The following is a 23,965-nucleotide window of genomic DNA, read 5'->3' on the forward strand; positions in this document are numbered from 1 at the left end:
TCTCAAAAAAATTTACAGGCCAGGCAGGATGGCTCATTTCTGTAATCTCAGCACTTTGGAAGGCCGAAGGGGACTGATTCCTTGACCTCAGGAGTTTGAGACCAGCCAGGGCAACATGGCAAAACCCTGTCTCTACAAAAAATAGAAAAACTATCCAGGCGTGGTGATGCACATCTGTGGTCCCAGCTACTGGGGAGGCTGAAATGGGAGGATCCCTTGAGCTCGGGAGGTGAAGGTTGCAGTGAGCTGAGATTGTACCACTGCACTCCAGCCCAGGCAACAGAGTGAGACCCTGTCTCAAAAAGAAAAAAAGAAAATAAAAGAAATTTAATTGCCATTGTAGCAGTATTAAGAGGTAGGACCCTTAAGAAGTGTTTAAGCCAAGAGGGCTCCACCCTCGTGGGTGGGATTGGTGATGTTATAAAAGGATTAGTTTGGCTCCTTCTTGCTTCCTTTCATCCTCTATCCTTCTACCATGTGATGACTTACTTAGCAAGAAGGCCCTTGCAGATGCCAGCACCTTGATGTTGGACTTCCCAGCCTACAGAACTGTGAACCAATAAAGTCTGTGCATTATAAATTATCTATTCTGTGGTATTCTGTTACAGCAGCACAAAATGGACTAAGTAGGTGAATACAGTAGTTGGCAAAGATGTGAGATGGAAAGAAGCTGGGCCTTGGCATCATTGAGACTTTGCTTTAATCTGTCCTTCCTCTGGACTTCACTATTTGATGAGCCAGTAAACTCCTTAATGTGTAAGCCAGTCTAAGTCAGATTTTCAGATTTGTAACATACAAAATACACTTGAAACTGATAAAAGTGATTTTATCAAATAAAAAGCACTGTATTTCCACATTAACAATTTTGTCTTTTTTGAGATGGAATCTCGCTCTGTTGCCCAGGCCGGAATGCAGTTGTGTGATCTTGGCTCACCACAGCCTCTGCCTCCCAGGTTCAAGCAATTCTCCTGCTTTGGCCTCCTGAGTAGCTAGAACTACAGGCACATGCCACCACGCCTGGCTAATTTTTGTATTTTTAGTAGAGACAGGGTTTCACCATATTGGTCAGGCTGGTCTTGAGCTCCTGACCTCGTGATTCGCCTGTCTTGGCCTCCGTAAGTGCTGGGATTACAGGCGTGAGCCACTGCACCTGGCCAACAATTTTATAAACTTTTTTTTTTCCATTTAGCAAGTACTCATGAGCATCTATTAGCAACAAGGTGGATTCCCTTCTGATGGTTGTATGGCTATCAGCTGCAGTGCTTCCTTATTCACTTGAGGGGTGGGGGATGGGGGGAAGGAAGGTGGGAGGAAGGAACAAATCGAGTATTTTTACAGTTTGTATTTCAATTAAAGTTTGAGAGCCAAACACATTTTTTGTAACTTTTTTTTTTTTTTAATAAGACAGGGTTTCACCATGTTGGCCAGAATTTTTTTTTTTTTTTTTTTTATAAGACAGGGTTTCACCATATTGGCCAGGCTGGTCTTGAACTCCTGACCCTAGATGATCCACCCACCTCGGCCTCCCAAAGTGCTGAGATTACAGGCGTGAGCCACCACGCCCGGCCATTTTTGTGTAACTTTAAAAATTACTTATGAAAATAATTTATTGAAAATATTGACCAAACTAAGATGCATCTGTTTGCCCATTATTTTCAAGATTCTGAAAGCTTTTGTGCTCTGAAGGATTTGTTTTGTCTAGGGTAAAATAGGATCATTCAATATCAGACATTGAATTCTCGCTGTATACTGAAGATACAGTTTTTGCCCTTGGGGAGTTCATTGTCTAGTAGGGAGAAAGGTACATAAAAATGATAATGATGCAATGACAAAAATACTATAATAGAGATATGTACTGAGTGTGATGGGATTAGAGGAGGAGCCATTAACTTGGTCTTGAGGGAGCATGAGTGTCATTGGCAACTTTCCAAGCTTTCACAGTAATGGATATCTTTATCCATTACTTGCATCTCCTGTAGTGTACTGATGTGATGGCCAGTTTTATATATCCTGTAATAGAGAAGTCCTCTGAGAATGCATACCTTGCTGATGATATTGCTATAGTGACATGATGTATTATTTAATATTTAGAGAGTAAAATATATAGTTACTGCAAAGAGGCAAAAGATTACCTATTTTTTGCCTCAAAATAGACATTTCTACAACATCAAAATAGACATTTTCTATTATGATGTTGATTTCTGTTCTGTCACTCACGTATACATGTAATCAGTGGGCTTTACAATAACTACATCAGCAAAGGGATTTGAGAGGGTTTGCCTCATGAATCCATCATTTTAATGATAGATTAGAGCACAATTCTATTTGTTCGAGTGGGAGACTGGAAAAGAGCCTAAATGTCATATTTTTGACAGCCATGCCTGCATTTCAGACTTGGTAATTAACATTAGCCAGAACAAAGTACCAGTTTCTAATCTGAATTTTCTACTGATATATGTGGTCTGTTGCTGTCATTGACTGTTTACTTTTTTTTGCTTCAATTTAAGTAAAATAAAAATGGATTCTTTTCAATAATTAACGACCATGTCAACCTTTGCATTTAAAAAATCTAAAGAAGGTAGTACATCTAAAGGAAAATCAACATAAGTAGCAGAAAATAAGTTTTTTATTATCAGAAGGAATTCATAAGAAAAAATATTTTGAAACAGTAGTCTTACTCTTTTAGTGAAATTATCTTTGTTTTCACTATGAATATTAGAAAATTAGGCTCTAAGCCAATATTAAACAATGTTCTTCTGAATGAACTGAGAACAAGCTCATTTTTGAATTAACTTTATGTTGCCTCTATTTTTTAGCTTATGTGTTATTTTAAACCTACTTTATAAAAATATGTGTTTGTTTCTTAGCATCACTAATTAAATTATGATTCCTTTTTATTTATAGGCTTCTAAGGGAAGAATTCCATACAGATGTTACCTTCTCTGTAGGTTGTACTTTGTTCAAAGCACACAAAGCAGTCCTTTTAACAAGGGTTCCTGACTTCTATTTTCATACTATTGGACAGACATCAAATAGTTTAACAAATCATGAGCCTGTTGCTGTGGAGAATGTTGAAGCTTCAGAATTTAGAACGTTTTTACAGTAAGTGCTTTCTTTATCCATATAAGTCTAATATGTAATTGCTTATTTTTAACATGTATGTTTTTATTTAATATATTTTCATATGTATTTTTTAATCTGATAAGAAAAATCCATTCACTCAAATTCTGAATTATCTTAGTAATTGGTATTAGTAGAGGCTAAGTATTAATATTAGAAACTTAGTACTGGTAGAGGCTAAGCATTAACCTAAGACTGATCCTGAGAAAGGAGAAATGGTGTGCTCTCTAGTAGTTTAAATGTGCCAGGGTTTCTCAGTAGTGGCACTATTGACATTCAGGTTGTATAATTGTTTGTTGTGGGGACAATTCTGTGCATTTTAGGATGTTTAGTTGTGACTGAAATGTCTCCAGACATTGCCAGATGTCCTCTGGGGGGCCTAATTGCCCCTTCTGGAGAACCATTGCTATATACTGACTTTTGTATTGTTGGTCTGTGAAACTTTAAAGTATGTATATTTATAAAAATATAACATCGTAACTGTTTTAATTCTCGTGGCTTATTTCTTAGTCCATTTTGGCTGCTGTAACAAAATACCTTAGACTGGGCAATTGGTGAACAACAGAAATGTATTGATCACAATTCTGGAGCCTAGGAAGTCCAAGATCAGCAGATTCAGTGCCTGGTGAGGGTTAGTTCCTTGAAGATAGCATCTTCTCTGTGCCCTCACATGGCAAGGGATAAACTTCCTTGGGTCTTTTTAATAAGAGCACTGATCCCATTCAGGAGGGTGGAGCCCTCATGACCTAGTCATCTCTTAAATGCCCCACCTCTTCATACCACCACATTGGGGATTAAATTTTATCATATGGATTTGGGGGATGGGGGGACACAAACAGTCAGACCATAGTAACTCGTATTTGGTCAAATTGTTTTTTGAAAACAGAACATCAGTTGGACTTTTTAGTAATTTTGGGGCCTCGTTTTGAACTCAGAATTGTCATCAACTAAATAGTGGGAGAAATTAGTTTAAATTACTCTTCATTCTGTGCTTCATTTCTTTTTGTTGTTGCATAATATTTCATTGTATGGCTATTCCATATTTTGTTAATCCATTCATGGCCTTAAATTGTTTCTATTAATACTTTTTGACTATTATGAAGAATGCTGCCATAACACTTATATACAAACTTTTCTGTGAACCTATGTTATTATTTTTCTTGAGTACATACCTAGGAGTGGAATTGCTAGGTCATATATATGGTAACTATGTTTAACCTTTTGAGGAACTACTAAACTGTTTTCCAAACTGGCTATAACATTTTATATTTAGTGTGTGAGCAGTGAATGAGGACTTCAGTTTCTCCACATCCACAGCAATACTTGTTATTATCGTCTGTATTTTTTATTATTATTCTCCTTGTGGATGTGAACTGGTATCTTATTGTAGTTTTCATTTATATTTCCCTGACGACTAATGATGTTGAGCATATTGTTGTATGCTATTTGCCATTTTTATTTCTTTGGAGAACTATCTACATCCTTTGCCCTTTTTAAATTGGTTTGTCTTTATATTATTGACTTATAAGTGCTCTTTATATATGTTGTAATATTAGACTCATCACACATATGATTTATAAATATTTTCTTCCATTCTCTGGATTGTCTTTTCACTTTCTCGATGTTATAATTTATGACACAAAAGTTTTAAATTCTTATGCATTCAGGCTGGGTGCAGTGGCTCACTCCTGTAATCCCAGCACTTTGGGAGGCCAAGGTGGGCAGATCACCTGAGGTCAGGAGTTGGAGATCAGCCTGGCCAACATGGTGAAACCCCATCTTCATTACAAATACAAAAAAATTAGCTGGGCATGGTGGTGCATGCCTGAAATCCCAGCTACTCAGGAAGCTGAGGCAGGAGAATCACCCAAACCCAGAAGGTGGAAGTTGCAGCTAGTGGAGATCACACCACTGCACTCCAGCCTTGGCAACAGAACAAGACTCCTGTCTCAAAAAAAGAAAAAAAAAAAATTGTTATGTAGTCTAGCTTATCTAATTTTTCTTTTGTCACTGTGCTTTTGGTGTGATGGCTAAGAAACCATTGCCTAATCCAGGGTTTTGAAAATTTACTCATTAATATGGTTTGGATTTGTGTCTCTACCCAAATCTCATGTCAAATTGTGATCCCAGTGTTGGATGTGGGGCCTAGTGGGAGGTGATTGGATCATGGGGGTGGATTTCTCCCTTGCTGTTCTCATGATAGTGAGTTCTCAGGAGATCTGGTTGTTTACAAGTGTGTAGCACCTCCCCGCTGTTCTCTAGAGCTCTTCCTCGTTCTCTGGCCACATGAGACGTGCTTCCTTCTTCTTCACCTTCTGCCTTGATTGTAAGTTTCCTGGGGCCTCTCCAGCCATGCTTCCTGTACAGCCTGGGGAACTGGGAGTCAATTAAACCTCTTTTTCATCATAAATTACCCTGTCTTAGGTAGTTCTTGATAGCAATGCAAAACCAGACTAATACACTCGTGTGTATATGTGTGTGTATGCATATATATATTTTGAGACAGGGTTTTGCTGTGTTTCATAGGCTGGTCTGTAACTCCTGGGCTCAAGTGAGTCTCCCAAGTAGCAGAGATTACAGGCATGTGCCTCTATGCCCAGCTTACTCCTGTATTTCCTTCTTAGAATTTTATGGTTTTATATTTGTAGCTCTTACATTTAGGTCTATATCCATTTGAGGTAACTGCCATGTATCATGTAAGGAAGGGTCTAGCTTCATACTTTTGTATGTGGATATGCAGTTGTCAGCAGCACCAGTTTTTTCTCCTCCACTCCCTTCTTTTCCTCGGATTTTCTGGACACCCTTATTGAAAATCAGTGGCCCATTGCTGTGGACTGCAGTTGTCTCCACCCCAAATTTATATGTTGAAGCCTTAACCCTCAGTGTGATAGTAGATGGAGATGGGGCCTTTGGGAGATAGTTTAAGATGAGTTCATGAAGGTGAGGTCTTCATAAGGATTAGTGCTTATCTAAGAAGACTCAGGGCAGGTACAGTGACTCATACCTGTAGTCCTAGAACTTTGGGGGCGCTGAGGTGGGTGGATCACTTGAGTCCAGGGGTTTGAGACCAGCCTGGGCAACATGCCAAAACCCAATCTTTATCAAAAATACAAAAAATTAGCTGGATGTGGTGGTGTGCACCACACCCAGGAGGCTGAAGTGGGAGGATCACTTGAGCCTAGAGGCAGAGGTTGTAGTGAGCCAAGATCATGCCGCTGCATCAGCCTGGCCAACAGAGTAAGACTGTATCCAAAAAAAAGAAAAAAAGAAGAGGCACCAGAGAGCTTATGTGGACACCTACTCTATCCCTGCTATCCAAGAACACAGTGAGGCAATGGTGTCTGGAAGCCAGGAAGCCCTCATCCAAACCCGACATGCTGGTACTTCATCTTGGTCTTGCCTCCAAAAACTGAGTTATAAATTTCTGTTATTAAGCTACTCAGTCTATGGTATTTCGTTACGGCAGCCTAAGCTAATTCACCAGTAAATGTGAGGGTTTATTTCTGATTTCTCAGTTTTATTCCATTGGTTGGTATGTCTGTCCTTAGGCCAGTATCACTCATCTGTTTTTGTATGAGAAGTCAGTTGGATTTTTGTGTTTTTATGTCCTTATGTATCTTTTATATCTATCCTTATATCCCAGAAGTTTTTTAGATGCCAGTCTTTTAGTTATTTGCTGACATGGTTTTTGCCTATAATAAAAATGACATTTACATTAGTATAGAAAATTATCTTTGGATAATTACATTTTAAATGTATTTATGTGATTTGGCTTATTCATTTTATGCTTTAGCAGTTGCCTTTTTTCTTTATTATGTCTGTTTCATGTGTGACGCTCCTATGGAAAACATAAATGAAAAGTTGCCTAACCTTGGCTTCCTGTGTTCATTAAAAGAACTTAATATACTACAATTTAAGCAGATACTCTAAGTACAACTTAGAAAATCATTATGTTTTTTTTCAGTATAGGTTATAGGCTCATCATTGAGTTTGAAATACCAACTTTATTTTTTTTCTGAGATGGAGTTTTGGTCTTGTTGCCCAGACTGGAGTGCAGTGGCGCAATCTTGACTCACCGAAACCTCCGTCTCCCGGGTTCAAGCGATTCTCCAGCCTCAGCCTCCCAAGTAGCTGGGATTACCGGCATGCATCACCATGCCCAGCTAATTTTGTATTTTTAGTAGAGACGGTTTTCTCCATGTTGATCAGGCTGGTCTTGAACTCAAGATGATCCACTCGTCTTGGCCTCCCAAAGTGCTAGGATTACAGGGGTGAGCCACTGTCCCCGGCCGAAATACTGATTTTAAAATGTACACTTTTTTCTTCTAGTAGGTGGTAGAAAGTTGTTGTAAGAACAAGCTTTGTAGTGAAGCCAGGTCTACCGCTTCCATGTGAACTTAGACTAATCACTTAGCATTAGTTTCCCCATCTGAAAAATGGTCACATTTTTAATACCTATAGTGTATAGGTACACATTAATAATACCTAGAGTGGTGTCGTGAGTGTTAAGTGTGATGGTTATAAAGCACTTAGCATGGTGGCCTGGGCATATGGTAAGCACTGAATAAGATTGTTTTATAGGTAGTGACTTCAAGTATGGCTGAAATGATTGTCAGTGGAAAGTTGTGCTTGCTTTATGATCTCATGATTATTTTGTTATTCATAATAGTAGCTGCTATGAAATTATACTTTTCTTCAGCTGTTGATTGTATGTTTAAAAGAAGATCCTGGCTGGGTGTGGTGGCTCATGCCTGTAATCCCAGCACTTTGGGAGGCTGAGGCAGGTGGATCACAAGGTCAGGAGATCGAGACCATCCTCACTAACACGGTGAAACCCCGTCTTTATTAAAAATATCAAAAATTAGCCGGGTGTGGTGGCATTCACCTGTAGTCCCAGCTACTCAGGAGACTGAGGCAGGAGAATGGCTTGAACCCAGGAGGCAGAGGTTGCAGTGAGCAGAGATCATGCCACTGCACTCCAGCCTAGGTGACAGAGCGAGACTCTGTCTTAAAACAAAACAAAAAGATACTTGGCATAGATCAAATTTTTATACAGTAGAGAAAGGGAGACATTACATCAGTGATGTCTTTTATTTGCTATCATTAAAAGTGATTAGAAAAGATTGAGTTAGACTCAGTATGGGAGAGTGGAGGAAGCACTGGACTGGATTTGGCAATAAGATCTTCTGACTGTGCATTATCTTGTTTTATTTTTTTCAGCTTCAGTTTTCTCATTTCAGAGAAAGCAGTTGGAGTAGCTGGCTTTGTGCTTCATAGCACTCCACAGTGCTCTATTTTAAGCACTTAATCATATTCTGTTTTGTATCAGGTTGGTCGTGTGTGTCTGTAATTGTGTAAGCTCCTTGAGATTAGATTGTCTCATTGATGTGCTCATCTCCAGTGGTGCCTCGTGTAGCGTCTTGCACATAGAAAAAACTTGGGACGTGCCCTTTTTTTTTTTGCTTTTAAAGCAGATTGCTTTGAAATTTGTATGAAAAGAAGGCAAAAGGAAAGCAATACAATGGAAAATGTTGACATGAAAATTTCTTCTAGTGAAAATTCTGATAAAATAATTTCTTGAATTTTTGCTTTGTGCAATATCCTTTCTTTTTAAGTAACGGATAAAGATTTTGAAATGATCTTTTATGTTGCTTCTTATTATAACCCTTTGGTGTGCACTTTGTGCACTTGAGTTAGAATGTGAAATACAGCCTTTGAAAAGTTGTTTTATATGCAGCGACTTCAGATAGGGGTCAAGTGATTGTCAGTGGAAAGTTGTGCTTGCTTTATGACCTCATGATTAAAATTCAATTCAGGATCATAACCTGATTATTGTTGTGAGAATGTGTGTGCATGGGAGAGGTAAAGAAAAGAGGGAGGACCTTTGAATTTTTAGTTGAACATCAAGAGCTGGGAGATGCCAGGATAAAGTCTCACTCAGGTAAATACATAAAAGAGCACAGAACAAAGAATATCATTTCCTCTGCAAGCTTTCTTTGGCAGTGGCCATTGTCTCTTCCACATTCCCTACACTACAGGGATTGAAAGTATTTGGAATAGGTGTCTTCCTTGTTGTATTTTCTTTTTGGTATCTGGGGTCTTGTTGATGGGATTGGGGGAGAAGACTGCCCCTCCCAGGGTTAGCTAATTCCTAGAGGTAGTAAATGACTTACCTGAGAACTAGCCAATCCTAAGTACATGCACCGACCCATATATCCACGTTCTCTATCTGGTTCTCATATTTCAGGAGATAATATTCTTTTCCCCTAGTCATCCCATAGCCAGGTACCAGATAACTACGGCTCACTCTTGTAGCCCAGAGCCAGCCAACATTATTCAAACAATCAGTCCTGATCCTGTTCAGTTGCTCGCTTTGCCTTGCTCGTTCCTTCCCTTGAAAACCCCAATAAAGACTTTTATCCATGCCTTCCCCTTGCTGCTTCTGACAGATCCCCTTGCTTCCCTGTGTGGTCCTGTATGGTGTACCCCTTCTTGTTGTAAATTATAACTAACAAATTATCTTTTCAATGGCAATTATCTCCTGATCTGTTGACCTCACTATACCTGAATAACACCAAAATTCCGGTACATTTGAGACATTCATGAATGTCCTTGCTTCCTTCCTTCTTACTCCCCTATCGTTGACTGTCATTTTGCTAGTCTATATCACAGGACAGTCCACAGACTACCAAATCAGTCCTCATTCCTTAAAGATTTTTAGCTACTATTGTCAATTTTCCTACGTTTATGTCTTAGTAACTGCAATTGCTATATAGATGATGTTTCCAGTAACCTGGTCTCTCAGTGCCTTCAATTCCTGTCTTCTAGTAATCTTGTTATCCACTCCACCTCAACTACTCATTGCCATGTCAAATCCTAAATAGTGCTGTTACCAATAGCTGCAGCCTCCATAATCTTGATGCCAAGAATCTTATTTTCTAACTTCTACATCCTGTCTTTCTAGCTTATTCCCTTTAAGACTTCAAGTTCAATAATTCATTAATTGCAGGTCCTGGTAGAGTTAATCTTAATACTTTTTTTTTTTTTTTGAGTACCCAGGCTAGAGGACAGTGGCATGATCTCAGCTCACTGCAACTTCTGCCTCCAAGGCTCAAGCAATTCTTGTGCCTGAGCCTCCCAAGTAGCTGAGATTACAGTCACCTGCCACCATGCCAAGCTGATTTTGTGTTTTTAATAGAGACAGGGTTTTGGCATGTGGACCAGGCTGGTCTCAAACTCCTGACTTCACGTGATCCACCCACCTCAGCCTCCCAAAGTGCAGGGATTATAGGTATGAACCACCAAGTCCAGCCTGTATTTTAATTGTCTTGTATCCTCTTAGGTCCTCATTTTCCTCCTTACACAGCTTAAATTCCTTTTGCTATCATTTTACTACTCACTTTGCATACAGCTTCAACTCCATTGTTCCCTTTGAATTTTATTTGTATGTCAATACCCCAAATCTTACATTCAACTCTGACTTCTCTACTTCTGCATTCACACAGTTGAATGTGGCTGGAAAAACACATAGTCATGCTAACCACCAGAAGGCACTTAGTGCTGTTAGTCATACTACATGCAATCACCTATATTTCCTTTTTCTTTTTTTCTTATTTCTTTTTTTTTTTTTTTTTGAGATGGTGTTTTATTCTGTTGCCCAGGCTGGAGTACAGTGGTGCAATCATAGTTTACTGTAACCTTGAACACCTCAACTCAAGTGATCCTCTCAAGTAGCTGGGACTACAGACTACAGGTACATGCCACCACACCCAGCTAAGTTTTCTAGTTTTTATAGAGATGGGGTCATGCTGTGTTGCCCAGGCTAGTCTAGAATTCCTAAGCTTAAGCGATCCTCCCGCCTCAGCCTCCTAAAGTGCTGAGGTTATAGACATGAGCCATAGCATGTGGCCAATCACCTATATTTCCCTAGTCCTATTTGAGTTCCCACTTTCCTGGAGTATTATTTTATACTTCCTGTTTCCTGAACCTTCAGCTATTCCTCTTCATTCTCACTTTTGATGACATTCCTTTCTATTTCACTGATAAACTCAAAGCAGTGAGAACTTTTACAAACTTCTTCCATATCAGTTCACCTACTTGTGTCTGTACCTATATGCTTTACTTTCCTCCCTGTTATTACTGATGAACTGTCAGTACTTCTAAAATCAAATCCTCTGTTTGTCCACCAGATCTCATCTTATTCCTTTTCACCTAGTCAAGAACATTGTTCTAGCAGTTTTCATTTTTCCACAGAAAATTTCTTCTGTCTTAGATCTCCTCACTTAAGCATGGTATTTTCTCCCCCACCTAAAAAATAACTTTTTCCTGACCTGACTTTACTTTCAGCTAATACTCTACCAGCTAATACCCTAATGCTCTGCTCCTTTTCACATCAAAGCTCCTCGAGAATTATCTATCACACTCTCACCAATTCCTTTCCTCCCATCTACTCTTTTTTTAATGGATATAATTTTCACATAGTATAAAATTCACCCTTCTAAATATATGGCTCAGTGGTTTAATATATTCACAATGTTGTGCCACCAACATCACTAATTCCAGAATATCTTTATTATCCCAGAAAGAAGCCCCATAGCCATTAGCAGTCACCCCTATTTCCTCCTACACCCAGCCCCTGGCAAACAACCTACTTTCTGTCTTTATGGATTTGCCTATTCTGGTCATTTCATATAAATGGAATCATAGAGTATATGGCCTTTTATGTCTGGCTTTCTAAACTTGACATGATATTTTCATAGTTCATCTATGTTGTGGCATGTATCAATACTTCAGTCCCTTTATGGCTGAATATTTTATTATATGATAGATCAGGGGTCACTAGGATCATCCTCAGGTTTGGTGATTTGCTGAGAGGACTCACAGTACTCAGCATATAGTCATACTGAATGCTATGATTTACAAAGAAAGGAAACAAAAGGAAAAGCTGTGTGGGGCAAAGTTCATGAAAATCAAGGAACCAGTTTCTAAGGGTCCTCTCCCAGTGAGATCACAGAGGACACACTTAATTTCCCCAAAAATGAGTTGTGACAATGCTTCTGAAATGTTGGCAACAAGGGACGCTCATTAGAAGCTCATTGCCCAGGGTTTTTTATCGGGAATTGGTCATGTAGGTACTCCTGCCCAATGTGTACCCAAATTTGAGACTCCCAGGAGGAAAGTCAGTGTTCAGCATAAACTATTGCTTGTATAAACAATTTAGGCATAGTGAGCCACCTTTACATTTAGAGAATGCCAAGAACACCACCCAAATCCATGTTTCCAGATACCAGCCAAGGGCCAAGCTTGTAAATAAATCTTTCAAGGTATAGCAGTCAGACCTGCTATGTTACCTAATCCCCCCTACATATGGATATACTATATTTTGTTTGCCCATTCATCAGATGATAGGCTTTTGGGTTACTTCAACTTTTTGACTGCTATGAATAAATCTGCTTTGAACATTTATATATACATTTTTGTGTGAACGTACATTTTCAAGCCTCTTGTATTACATACTTAGGAGTGGAATTACTGGTTCATATAGTAACTCTGTTTAACCTTTTGAGGAACAGACAGACTCTTTTCCAAAATGGCTGTACCATTTTACATTACCACCAGCATGTACAAAGTTTCCAATTTCTCCATATTCTTAACATGTTATCTGGGTTTTTTAAAAAAAAATTATACCTATCCTAGTGGATGTGAAGTGGCATCTTACTGTTTTCATTTGCATTCTCATGATAGCTAATGATATTGAGCAATTTTTGTATGCATGTCAGTCATTTTTACATATTTGGAAAACTAATCACATCCTTTGCCCATTTTAAAATTGAACTATTTCTCTTTATACTGTTATGTTTTAAGAGTTCTCTGTCTATACTGGGACAGTAGACTCTTATCAGACATGATTTGCAGAAGTGTTCTTTCATTCTGTGGGTTCTTTTTTAGGGTATTCTGGAAATCAGACATCTTTAATTTCTGCGATTTCCACTTTATCTTTTCTTTTGTCTCTGTGCTTCTGGTATCATATCTAAGACACCATTGCCTAATCCAAGGTCATGAAGATTTATGCCTATGTTTACTTATAACAGTTTTATACTTTTAGCTTTTCTACTTAGGTCTTTAATCTAATCTGAGTTAATTTTTGTATATGGTATGAGGTTAGGGTCTAACTTCATTCTTTTGCATTTGGATGTTCAGTTGTCTCAGCACTATTTGTGGGGGAGACTGTTCTTTCCCCATTGCATTATTGTCTGGACACCCTTGTCAAAAATTAGTTGCCCATATATATATGTTCTAGACTCAGTTCTATTCCATTGATCTATACATCCACTATCCTTATACTAGTACCACACAGTCTTGACTACTGTAGCTTTGTAGGAAGCTTAGAAAATTGAGAAGTGTGAATCATCCAACTTTGTTCTTTGCAAGATTGTTTTGGCTATTCTGGATCCCTTGTATTTCCATTTGAATTTGAGGATTGGCTTGTCAATTTCTGGGAAAAAAAAGTCAGCTTGAATTTTAATAAGGATTACATTTAATCTGTAGATCAATTCAGAAAGTACTACTGTTTTAACAATATTGTTATCTAATCCATGAACATGAAATGTGTTTCCATTTATTTAATTGCTTTCAACATTGTTTTGTAGCTTTCAATGAGTGTCTTGTACTTTTTTTGTTAAATGTATTTCTGATATTTTTATTTTTTAGAATACTGTTGTAAATTGAATTATTTTCTAATTTCATTTTTGATTGTTCATTGCTAGTATATAAAAACATAATTGATTTTTACATGTTGGTCTTGTATCCTGCAACCTTGCTGAACTTGTTTAGTAGTTTTTTTGTGGATTTCCAAGGATTTTATGTATACAAATTTGTCATCTACAAATAAAGATAGCTTAACTTATTTCTTTACCATGCAATGATGCCTTTTCTTTTTCTTGCCTAATTACCCTGGCTAAAATCTCCTATAAAATGTTGAATAGAAGTGAGAAGAACAGACATCCTTGATGATCTTCTAAAGAAAACTTTCAGTTACCATTAAAATATGATGTCAGCTGTGGATTTTTCTTTTTTTCCTTTTTTTTTTTTTTTTTTTGAGACGGAGTTTCACTCTTGTTACCCAGGCTGGAGCGCAATGGCGTGATCTCGGCTCACCGCAACCTCCGCCTCCTGGGTTCAGGCAATTCTCCTGCCTCAGCCTCCCGAGTAGCTGGGACTACAGGCGCGCGCCACCATGCCCAGCTAATTTTTGTATTTTTAGTAGAGACGGGGTTTCACCTTGTTGACCAGGACGGTCTCAATCTCTTGACCTCGTGATCCACCCACCTCGGCCTCCCAAAGTGCTGGGATTACAGGCGTGAGCCACCGCACCCGGCCGAGGGTTTCTCATTTACATTAATAAGGATGTCAGCCTGTGTGTTTCTTTCCTTGTGATGCCTCTGTCTGCTTTTGTGTTGGTAATACTGACCTCATAGAATGCGTTGGGAAGTGTTCCTTCCTCTCCTGTTTTCTGGAAATATTTGTGAAGGATTGGTGTTATTAAATATTTGGTAGAATCTACCGGTGAAGCTATCTGGTTCTGTTTTTTCTTTGAGGGAAGATTTTGATTGCTAATTCAATCTCTTTACTTGTTGTAGGTCTACTCAGATGCTGTGTTTCTTCTTGAGTCAGGTTTGGTAGTTTGTGTCTTTCCTGGAATTGTCCATTTCATCTAGATTATCAAATTATTATTATTTTTTGAGATGGAATCTTGCTGTGTTGCCCAGGCTTGAGTGAAGTGGCGCAATCTTGGCTCACTGCAACCTCTACCTCCTGGGTTCAAGTGATTCTCCTGCCTCAGCCTCCTGAGTAGCTTGGATTACAGGTGCGTGCCACCACGCCTGGCTATTTTTGTATTTTTAGTAGAGATGGAGTTTCACCATGTTAGCCAGATGGTTTTGATTTCCTGACCTGGTGATCCGCCCACCTTGTTCTCCCAAAGTGCTGGGATTACAGGTGTGAGCCACTGCGCCTGGCCTAGATTTTCTAATTTTTTGGCATTATTATTTTTTGTTTTTGTTTTGTTTTTATATCCATAGGTTTGTGGGGGAACAGGTGGTGTTTGGTTAAATTAATAAGCTTTTTAGTCGTGATTTCTATTTGCACTCATCACCCGAGCAGTATACAGTGTACCTAATTTGTAGTCTTATCCCTCACCCTCCTTCCACCCTTTCCCCCACCAATCTCCAATGTCCATTGTATCATTCTTTTGTCTTTCCATCCTCATAGCTTAGCTCCCACTTATGAGTGAGAACATACAATGTTTAGTTTTCTAATCCTGAGTTACTTCTACATCACAGGGTAGTTCTTTCTCAGGAATATTCTGAGTTGTCATTTTCAGTATCTCATATCACAAGCCCTGAAGGGCAGAGGGATCAACTCAGGCCAGGTGCATGGATACTTGACATCGATGGTTGCCAGACCTTAGCCATTTATGCCCATTCACATGGCTCCAGCCATCTTGGTAAACGCAATGCCTTCCAAGCAAATCTATGGAGTAATTTTACTGATGCGTGACAAAATTCACATGAAGACAGCTCCTGAAATACCCATGATAACTCCTACAGACATACTTCTCACCAGGACCCTGGGAGGCTTCACTTGCCACATAGTCCTCCAAGGGGAAACAGAGGCATTGAAGGGCCCAGGGGTGAGGTGGCACTCACTGTGGGCAGCAGGTGGCAGCCATGTTTTGGGCAATTCCCATTTCTGGCATTATATATTGCTTTTTAACATTTAACATTTTTATAGACTACTTTTCAAACTTTCTGCTGTTTATTTTTAATTTTTATTTATTTTTGAGACAGGATTTCACTCTATCGCCCAGACCAGAGTGCAGCGGCATGGTCACAGCTCACTGCAGTTTGACCTGCAGGGCTTAAATGATCCTCCCACCTCAGCCACCCAAGTAGTTGGAAGTACAGGTGCATGCCACCATGCCCTGCTAAGTTTTTAAATTTTTTGTAAAGAGGAGGTCTCACTGTGTTCCTCAGGCTAGTCTGAACTTCTGAACTCAAACAATCCTCCTGCCTTGGCCTCCCAAAGTGTTAGGATTACAGGCATGAGCCATTGTACCTGACTTCTGCTGTTTTATTTTATTATTATTATTTGAGATGGAGTCTTGCTCTAATGCCTAGGATGGAGTACAGTGGCACGATCTCAACTCACTGCAACCTCTGCCTCTTGGGTTTAAGAGATTCTCATGTCTCAGTCTCCCAAGTAGCTTACAGGTGCCTGCAACCATGCTCAGCTAATTTTTGTGTTTTTTTTTAGTAGATACGGGGTTTCGCCATGTTGGCCAGGGTTGCCTTGAACTCCTGACCTCAAGCGATCTGCCCGCCTCGGCCTCCATAGTGCTGGGATTACAGGTGTGAGCCACCGTGCCCAGCCTGCTTCTGCTGTTTTAGATTTACCTTTCTACAGTTAGTCCAAATTAAGAAGGTTTAATATTATATATGAAAGTGGCACACTAAGGATACTAGCATTGTTTCTTTTTAAGAATCACCAATATGGCCAGAGCCACCACTGCCAGTGACATGTTCAATGTAATTCAGAGGTCCGTGGGGCCAGCCAGCCTGATCTTGTTCACCTACAAAGTCTATGCTGCACCAAAAAAGGACTCACCTCCCAAAAATTCCATGAAGTTTGATGAGCTTTCACTCTACTCAGTTCCTGAGGGTCAATTGAAGTATGTGGAGGAATCAAGGAGCCTGCTTGAAGAAAGCATCTCACAGCTCCAACACTACTGTGAGGCACACACAAGCTGGTGTCAGGAAACGTACTCCCAAACTAAGCCCAAGATACAAAGTTTGGTTCAGTGTGGGTTAGACAGCTATGACTGTCTCCAAAATGCACCACCTGGATTTTTTCCAAGACTTGGTGTTACTGGTTTTGCTGGCCTTATTGTATTCCTTTTGGCTAGAGGTTCAAAAATAAAGAAGCTAATGTATCTGCCTGGTTTAATGGGATTAGCTGCCTCCCTCTATTATACACAATGATCCACAGCAAGCCATCGTGTTTGCCCAGGTCAGTGGGGAGAGATTATATGACAGGTTTATGAGGATATGTCCTCATAGAAGATTTGTGGAAGGAGAACTTTCAAAAGCCAGGAAATGTGAAGAATTCACCTGGAACTAAGTAGAAAATTCCAGGCTCTGCCCATCTTAATCAGTTATAGGTAAACATTGGAAACGCCATAGAATAAATCAGTATTTCTACAGAAAAATGGCAGAGAAGTCAGTATTGAATGTATTAAATTGGCTTTCTTCTTCAGGACAAACTAGACCGGAACTGTGTTATCTTGGGTGATACTATCCTACAAGCAAACTAATCTGAAACCCTTTCACCTAGAGATAATGTACAAGCCTTAGAACTCCTTGTTCTTATGTTGCTATTTATGTACATAATTAAAACCCAAGTTAAAAAAAGAATCACCAATATTATTTAATTAGTATTTTATATTTTGTCTTTTAGGGTTATATATTCATCAAACAGAAACATAAAAAACTATGAAGAGGAAATTCTTAGGAAAAAGATAGTGGAGATTGGGATATCACAAAAGCAACTTGACATCAATTTTCCAAAGTCTAAGAACTCATCGGATTGTTCTCTTCAGAAGCATGAAATTCCAGAGGATATGAGTGACAGAGATGATTTAATTTCCAATGGTGAGGTATTTTTTATGGAGCTTTATTTATAGCCATGAAAATAACCATATTCTGATACAGTTAGAGAAAAGCATACTTCAAAAACATGCTTTACTGTTTTTTTTTTTATGTAAGCATGGAGAACTGAAAACAGTATTGTTAACTCCAGGTTTTCCCAAGTAGTTGCAGATACGGTTATTATGAATAAATCCATACATAACTCACAATTCTCCTTTTAGCCACTACGCCTCTATGTTATTGTCCTTAGTATAATCTACACCAGTAAAGAAGCTTGAGCAGAGTCAGTTCTGTTACAAGACAATATATGCATTCCTTAAAAACACTGTGCCACACAGAAATTGCTGTTACACAAAACTTTACCATGACACATTAATAAAAATAATACCCTAATAAAAATGGTAGCCTAGTTTTATGCATGTTAAGTAGTTAAGAAATACATAGGTATTATAATACATAATAGCATTTTATCATGAAAAAGACCTGAAGTTTGCTTGTAGAAGTGGATTTCCAAAGGATTGCAGCTTGTGAGTTGCTGTGAATTGTTGGGAAGAGAGTATTAAGAATGGATGTATGCATAGAAAAAGGTTCTGACAGGAAATCTGAGGTCCCTGGATCAGAGAACAGACCATTTGTCACTCGCAGAGCATCTTAGTGCCAGCTCCTAAACTCTGTGAGGCAATGCAGTGAGGGCCTGATGTTACCCAGCTCATGCAGTGGGATCACACCACAGAAGAGGAACACCAAAATTAGGACCCTTTAAGCTTTCACAGATTGCTGGCAGATCTTCCCATTCTCTTCTCCAGAGACAGACAGACCTTTACTTTGGAAGGTAAATCTTTGGGAGGGGAGGAGAAGGTAATTTCCCTACCCTGGAATATAAGAAAATGGCCTCCAGGGGAGGAAAGTTTCTAAATTTTTCTGGAGTAATAGATATCTCTAGTTTCCAAGGCATGTTTGCTGTTTAACCATCCTTTAACCAAGTTTACTGGTGCTCTGCTCAGAAAGGTCAGACCATGCTGAAACATAAAAATGTTCAAAGAAAAGTGTCTCTTAATAGTTGTCTGAAGTCAGATGGGAATTTATAAAAGCAGATGCAGATGGGTGTGGCTCATAACACATGCAGCAAACTGAGGTATCTGGTAGATATTTAGGTGTGCATGTGTGTGTATGCATGGCTCAGTTCAGCCAAGTGTAGCTTTCTGCATTAGCCTAGTGTTTCTTGTGTGAAGTTTGCACCTAAGCAAATGGAAAATTCATCTTATGTTCAAATTATTCCCTAATACATGAATTGTATTGGATCAAACTCATTTTTTTCAAAACAAGCGTTAGAGCAGAATTGACTGTATTTGAAAATATTCGTTGGGTTAAAGGATCTTATTACTGGTGTGTAAAGCAATAATTGCTCACCCAATCTATCCTGGTTAGTTTCCTGTTATATTACAGTCACTATATCTAATTATGAGTGAATGAATAGACATTCTAGGCTTTGAGGTAGATCCATTTGTATGCTTTATTTAATTTAGTCTCATAAAACCCTAAGAAGTGTTACAGACTGATTTTATCAATAAGACCCAGATAGGACCCTAAGACTGAGGGAGCGTAAGAGACTTTCCCAAGATCACACAGAGCAATTACAGAGCTGATATTTGAAATCCAGTTTTCCTACTCTTGTCTAGAGCTCTGCCATGGCTCTGTGGCAACCCTTTAAAGTGGCCAAACAAGTTGTGAGTTTAAGTGAAAAGAGCTTATTTACCCCTCAGCCCTCTGCCTTTTGACTATACTCCATCACTCCATGTAAAATCCCCACATTCATCAGTAACCTCCCAGTTGCCAGCTTAACAGACGTTTTTCGTCTACATCTTATTAACCTCTTTGCAGCCTTTCATGTTGTTAATACTGCCCGCCTTGAAACTTCTGCTTTCTGTGACACCATGCTTTCTTGATTTTCCTTTTTGGTCATTTCTCAGTCGTTTTTACTGATGTGTCATCTTTCTACCCCTTATGTAAATGGTATTTTGTAATATTTTTGAGCTTCATATTCAACCACATATGTGACAGAGGTTTCATAAGATTATGATACCAGATTTTTACTGTACCTTTTCTGTGTTTATATATGTTTACATACACAACTACTTAACATCGTGTTACAGTTGCCAACACTATTCATTGCAGTAACATGCAGTACAGGTTTATAGCCTAGGAGCAATAGGCTACACCATATAGCCTATGTGTGTAATAAGCTATGTCATCTAGGTTTGGGTAAGTACACTCTGATGTTCACACAGCATTGAAATCAGCTAACAACATGTTTCTCAGAATTGTCATTAAGGGATGCATGACTGTTATTACGCAATGCATGACTATATCTTTATTTACATGTAAGTAGAAATGTGTATTTCAAAGGAGAAAGTGTAGATGATTTAAACGTTTTGTTTTATTTTTAATTTACCACTTAAATATTCCAACTAATTGAGAGAATTATGTGGGAAACTTCTTGCTAATAATAGAAGACAATTTTTGGATGTTTGTAATGTTAAACTATTTTTTAGTCTTGTTTTTCTTTTTTAAAGATAATTATGACTTGGAGCCTGCATCTGAATTAGGAGAAGATTTATTGAAGCTTTATGTGAAACCTTGTTGCTCAGATATTGATTTTTTTGTTGATGGAAAACGTTTTAAAGCTCACAGGTAAATAGACACGACTGATTTAGTGTCTTGGTTGTGGCTGTAGAGTGTGGAAGGGCAGCTGTCTCTTTCCAGCACAGTGGTTTTCAAGCTCTGATTCACACAGGCCACAGGGGTTCCATGAAGGCCAAAGGGGTTCCACTGTGATTCCTCAGGGGGAGTCTCTAACAGGGGAACAGGTTGGCCATCAGGCAAGGTTTTCTGCAACGTTTTCACAAATGCACGCATGGGCCCACCCAGACATGTGCATATATATGTTTCTGCCAGAGCAGATCTCATCTATGCTCTGCATTTGTCATGAACCTAAGATTTTATTAGAAGAAAATGTTCTGCTGCCTAAAATAGATTTGGAAGCCACTGTCACAGAAAATGTAGTTAAATGTAATTTTTAATTTTATAGGCATTATAGTATTGAGAAGTATTATTTCTACATGAATGACATGTATTTTCTCTGAATGCAGTTTGGCTCAGATTCTGTGATTCAAAATAGATGATACTCATGAATAGCATTGATTAGGAGATATTTCAATGTACTTTTTAAAATCCATTGTTCTGCTTCAGAATTGGGTTGCTTAGACATTCCAGGCTTTTAGATTTCAAATTAAAGCCTGCTGCCTGTTTTAGTCAGGCTCTTTGATTGCAAGTAACCAAAATCTGCTTAAAAGCAGAAAAAAATTTAATAAGAAATACATATTATCTTTTGGAACTCAAGGGCAAAAAATACAGCTGGGCCTTACTATGGACTAGAATCTGAACCAGAAAACTAAGGAACCCAGACAGAGACTTTTGTGTTTTAAATAGAATGTTGATGAGAAGTTATTCTGGTGTTCCTGAAGAGGAAGAACCAGAGTATTTGCAGTGGCAAGAAGTAATCTTCTAGGTTCAGGGGTGCACAGCTCTTAATGAAATTAGCAGTGGGTTTAGGCTACAGTAATCTGTCAAGACAAATAGTGGTAATATTTGTACTCTTAGAAATCATGCTGGTTTTGCCAGCAATACAACCCAAGGATTGCTAGTCTGAACTAGACTATTTACTATTCAGAATTTGAACTGTTCTCTCTGGGAATATGTACTTTGTAAATGTACATACATACATTTTCCTAATTCTTATGAAATCTGCATTAAATATTATAAAATTCAGAATATAATGTAGATTGGTCATTATATTTTCCATACTATGGGTGTATTTCCTAAATCATGGTGTGGGTGTGGGTGTATGTCTCTGTCTTTTTTTTTTTTTTTTTTGACCAACACAATTTTATTTTAAAAATTAATTTTATTTTGTGTCCAGGTTTTTCATTAGACCATATGGGCATCCTACCAAAGTCATAGAGCCCTAAAGCTATTACTGTCATACAGAGAAGGCAGGACCCTGTGACCATTTGCAATATGTCCTCAAACAGTGCCTGTATTTGGCCTTTCCCTGTGTGCTGCCTGACAGTGAACTAACAGGACTGTGTTTTAGGAGCTGGATCTAGAATATTAGGTTTGTATTCCAGGTCAGCTCTTGCTCACATTTCTGGTTTGTCTTGTTAACCTAACAGTAAAAAAGAAATTCATATTAACTAGAAAGGCAGTAAGTTTTCCTACTTTCTTTCCCTTAGGTAAGTTAGAATAGCAAATTCTAAATTACAAGATTACCTTGCTAGTCCAGACTCAAACATCTCTCTGTTTATAGTACATACTAATTTTATTATGTAGTTTAAGGAATATTATGTCAGTAGTTCAGAGAACACATTCATCTAAAGCCCAACATTGGGACTTTCTCAATTACTTCTTATTCTAGATGATCATTGTCAGCATTCTTCTAGTGGTGTGGCTAAAAATCCTTTTGTAATATGGCTGCTTTAATTTTTTAATTATATATACTCATATATATATATATATATATATATTTTTTTTTTTTTTTTTTTTGAGACGGAGTCTTGCTCTGTTGCCCATGCTGGAATGCAGTGGCGTGATCTTGGCTCACTGCAACCTCCGCCTCCCTGCAACCTCTGCCTCCCGTGTACTTGCAGTTCTCTTGCCTCAGCCTCCCAAATAGCTGGGACTATAGGCGCACACTGCTACACCCAGCTAATTTTTTGTATTTTAGTAAAGATGGGTTTCACCACGTTGCCCAGGCTGGTCTCGAACTCCTGAGCTCAGGCAGTCCACCCACCTCAGCCTCCCAAAGTGCTGGGATTACATGTGTGAGCCACCATGCCCGGCCACATACTCATATCTTAAAAGTTCAATACAAATACTTACAAAGGACCAGGATTTATGACTGGAATTGTATTCAGTTTAGCTATCAACATTTTTAAAACTTTAGTTTGCTAATGTGCCCAAATTGGTATAGTCTTCTATTAAGCTAATCTTTCTCTCATGCTCAAGTTACTTCCTCAGCAACATCCCTGTTAACACAGTTCTTCCAAGGTAGTCTCTCCAGTTGCTCTGTCCATGCTTTACCATGATCTTCGGCCCAGTGCCTGGAACACTTTCTATGCTGAAAGACAGTCTGATGCCAGTCACTTGCTTGCAGTGGCACAACTAAGCCAAAGAAATCATTTGTAACAGAGTGGTTAAGAGTATGTGGACTGTGGGGAACAATCTGTACGGATTTTAATTCCATGTCCACTATTATTAGCTGTGTGAATTTGGGTAAGTCATTTAACGATTCATTCTGTGTTTCAGCATCCTTATCAGAGATGGGGATTATAACAGTCTCTATCTCATAAGGTGATTGTGAGAATTAAATTATAGTTGTTACTGAGCACTCAGTGGGCTTACTACCTGATTAGCCTTCATGGATTCCATTAGTTAGTTATGTTACTACTTTTCTGAATTTCGTATCCTGGGATACTATTGCACAATACCCCTTGTCGTGGACCTCTGTAACATTATCTTCCTGCCCAAAATGCTCTCAGTTACCATATGAATACCATCTGGATATTGTACATTTCTTTCTGCTTGTATTTCCTCCTGTCACCTTCAGTCTACCTCTAAGTATCTGCCTGACCCACTCCATTGCTGATTTCCCATTTTTTAATGTAATTTATTATTTTAATGTTTTATGAAAGAGACTGTTACATTTTTAAGATAATTTGTTGCACTTCTGTGTTCCATAATTAAAATTCTCCTTGTTGAAAAAGCAGAGCAGTCATTCCTTTTTTTTTTATTTTCTTTTTTTTTTTTTTTTTAAGATAGGGTTTCACCATGATGGCCAGGCTGGTCTTGAACTCCTGACCTCAGGTTATCCACCCACCTCGGCGTCCCAAAGTGCTAGGATTACAGGCGTGAGCCACCTCGCCTGGCCTTTTTTTTTTTTGAGACAAAATCTTGCTCCTCTGCCCAGGCTGGAGTGCAGTGTCACAATCTCGGCTCACTGCAACCTCTGCCCTCTGGGTTCAAGCGATTCTCATGTCTCATTCTCCCAAGTAGCTGGGATTACAGGCACCCACCACTACACT

At 38.7% G+C, this 23,965-nt stretch overlaps 1 protein-coding gene and 1 pseudogene across 4 annotated transcripts in view; both read left to right on the top strand.

Moving 5' to 3' along the window:
- Positions 1-23,965, top strand: part of BTBD8 (BTB domain containing 8) — a 116,432-nt gene that overhangs the window by 5,561 nt on the left and 86,906 nt on the right. For 3 of the 4 annotated variants that reach the window (XM_064371139.1, XM_064371138.1, XM_064371140.1), the window contains exons 2-4: positions 2,905-3,102; positions 17,635-17,828; positions 20,399-20,516. In XM_064371139.1, the coding sequence (XP_064227209.1) occupies positions 2,905-3,102; positions 17,635-17,828; positions 20,399-20,516 (510 nt within the window). Of the gene's footprint in view, positions 1-2,904; positions 3,103-17,634; positions 17,829-20,398; positions 20,517-23,965 lie in introns of those variants that run through there. The other variant, XM_064371141.1, reaches the window with a different exon arrangement.
- LOC105708785 (MICOS complex subunit MIC26-like) lies at positions 16,698-17,572 on the top strand (annotated as a pseudogene).

The sequence above is a fragment of the Aotus nancymaae genome, unplaced genomic scaffold (assembly GCF_030222135.1).
Source record: "Aotus nancymaae isolate 86718 unplaced genomic scaffold, 86718_ANA_hifiasm-v0.15.2.pri h1tg000122l, whole genome shotgun sequence".
NCBI lineage: Eukaryota > Metazoa > Chordata > Mammalia > Primates > Aotidae > Aotus > Aotus nancymaae.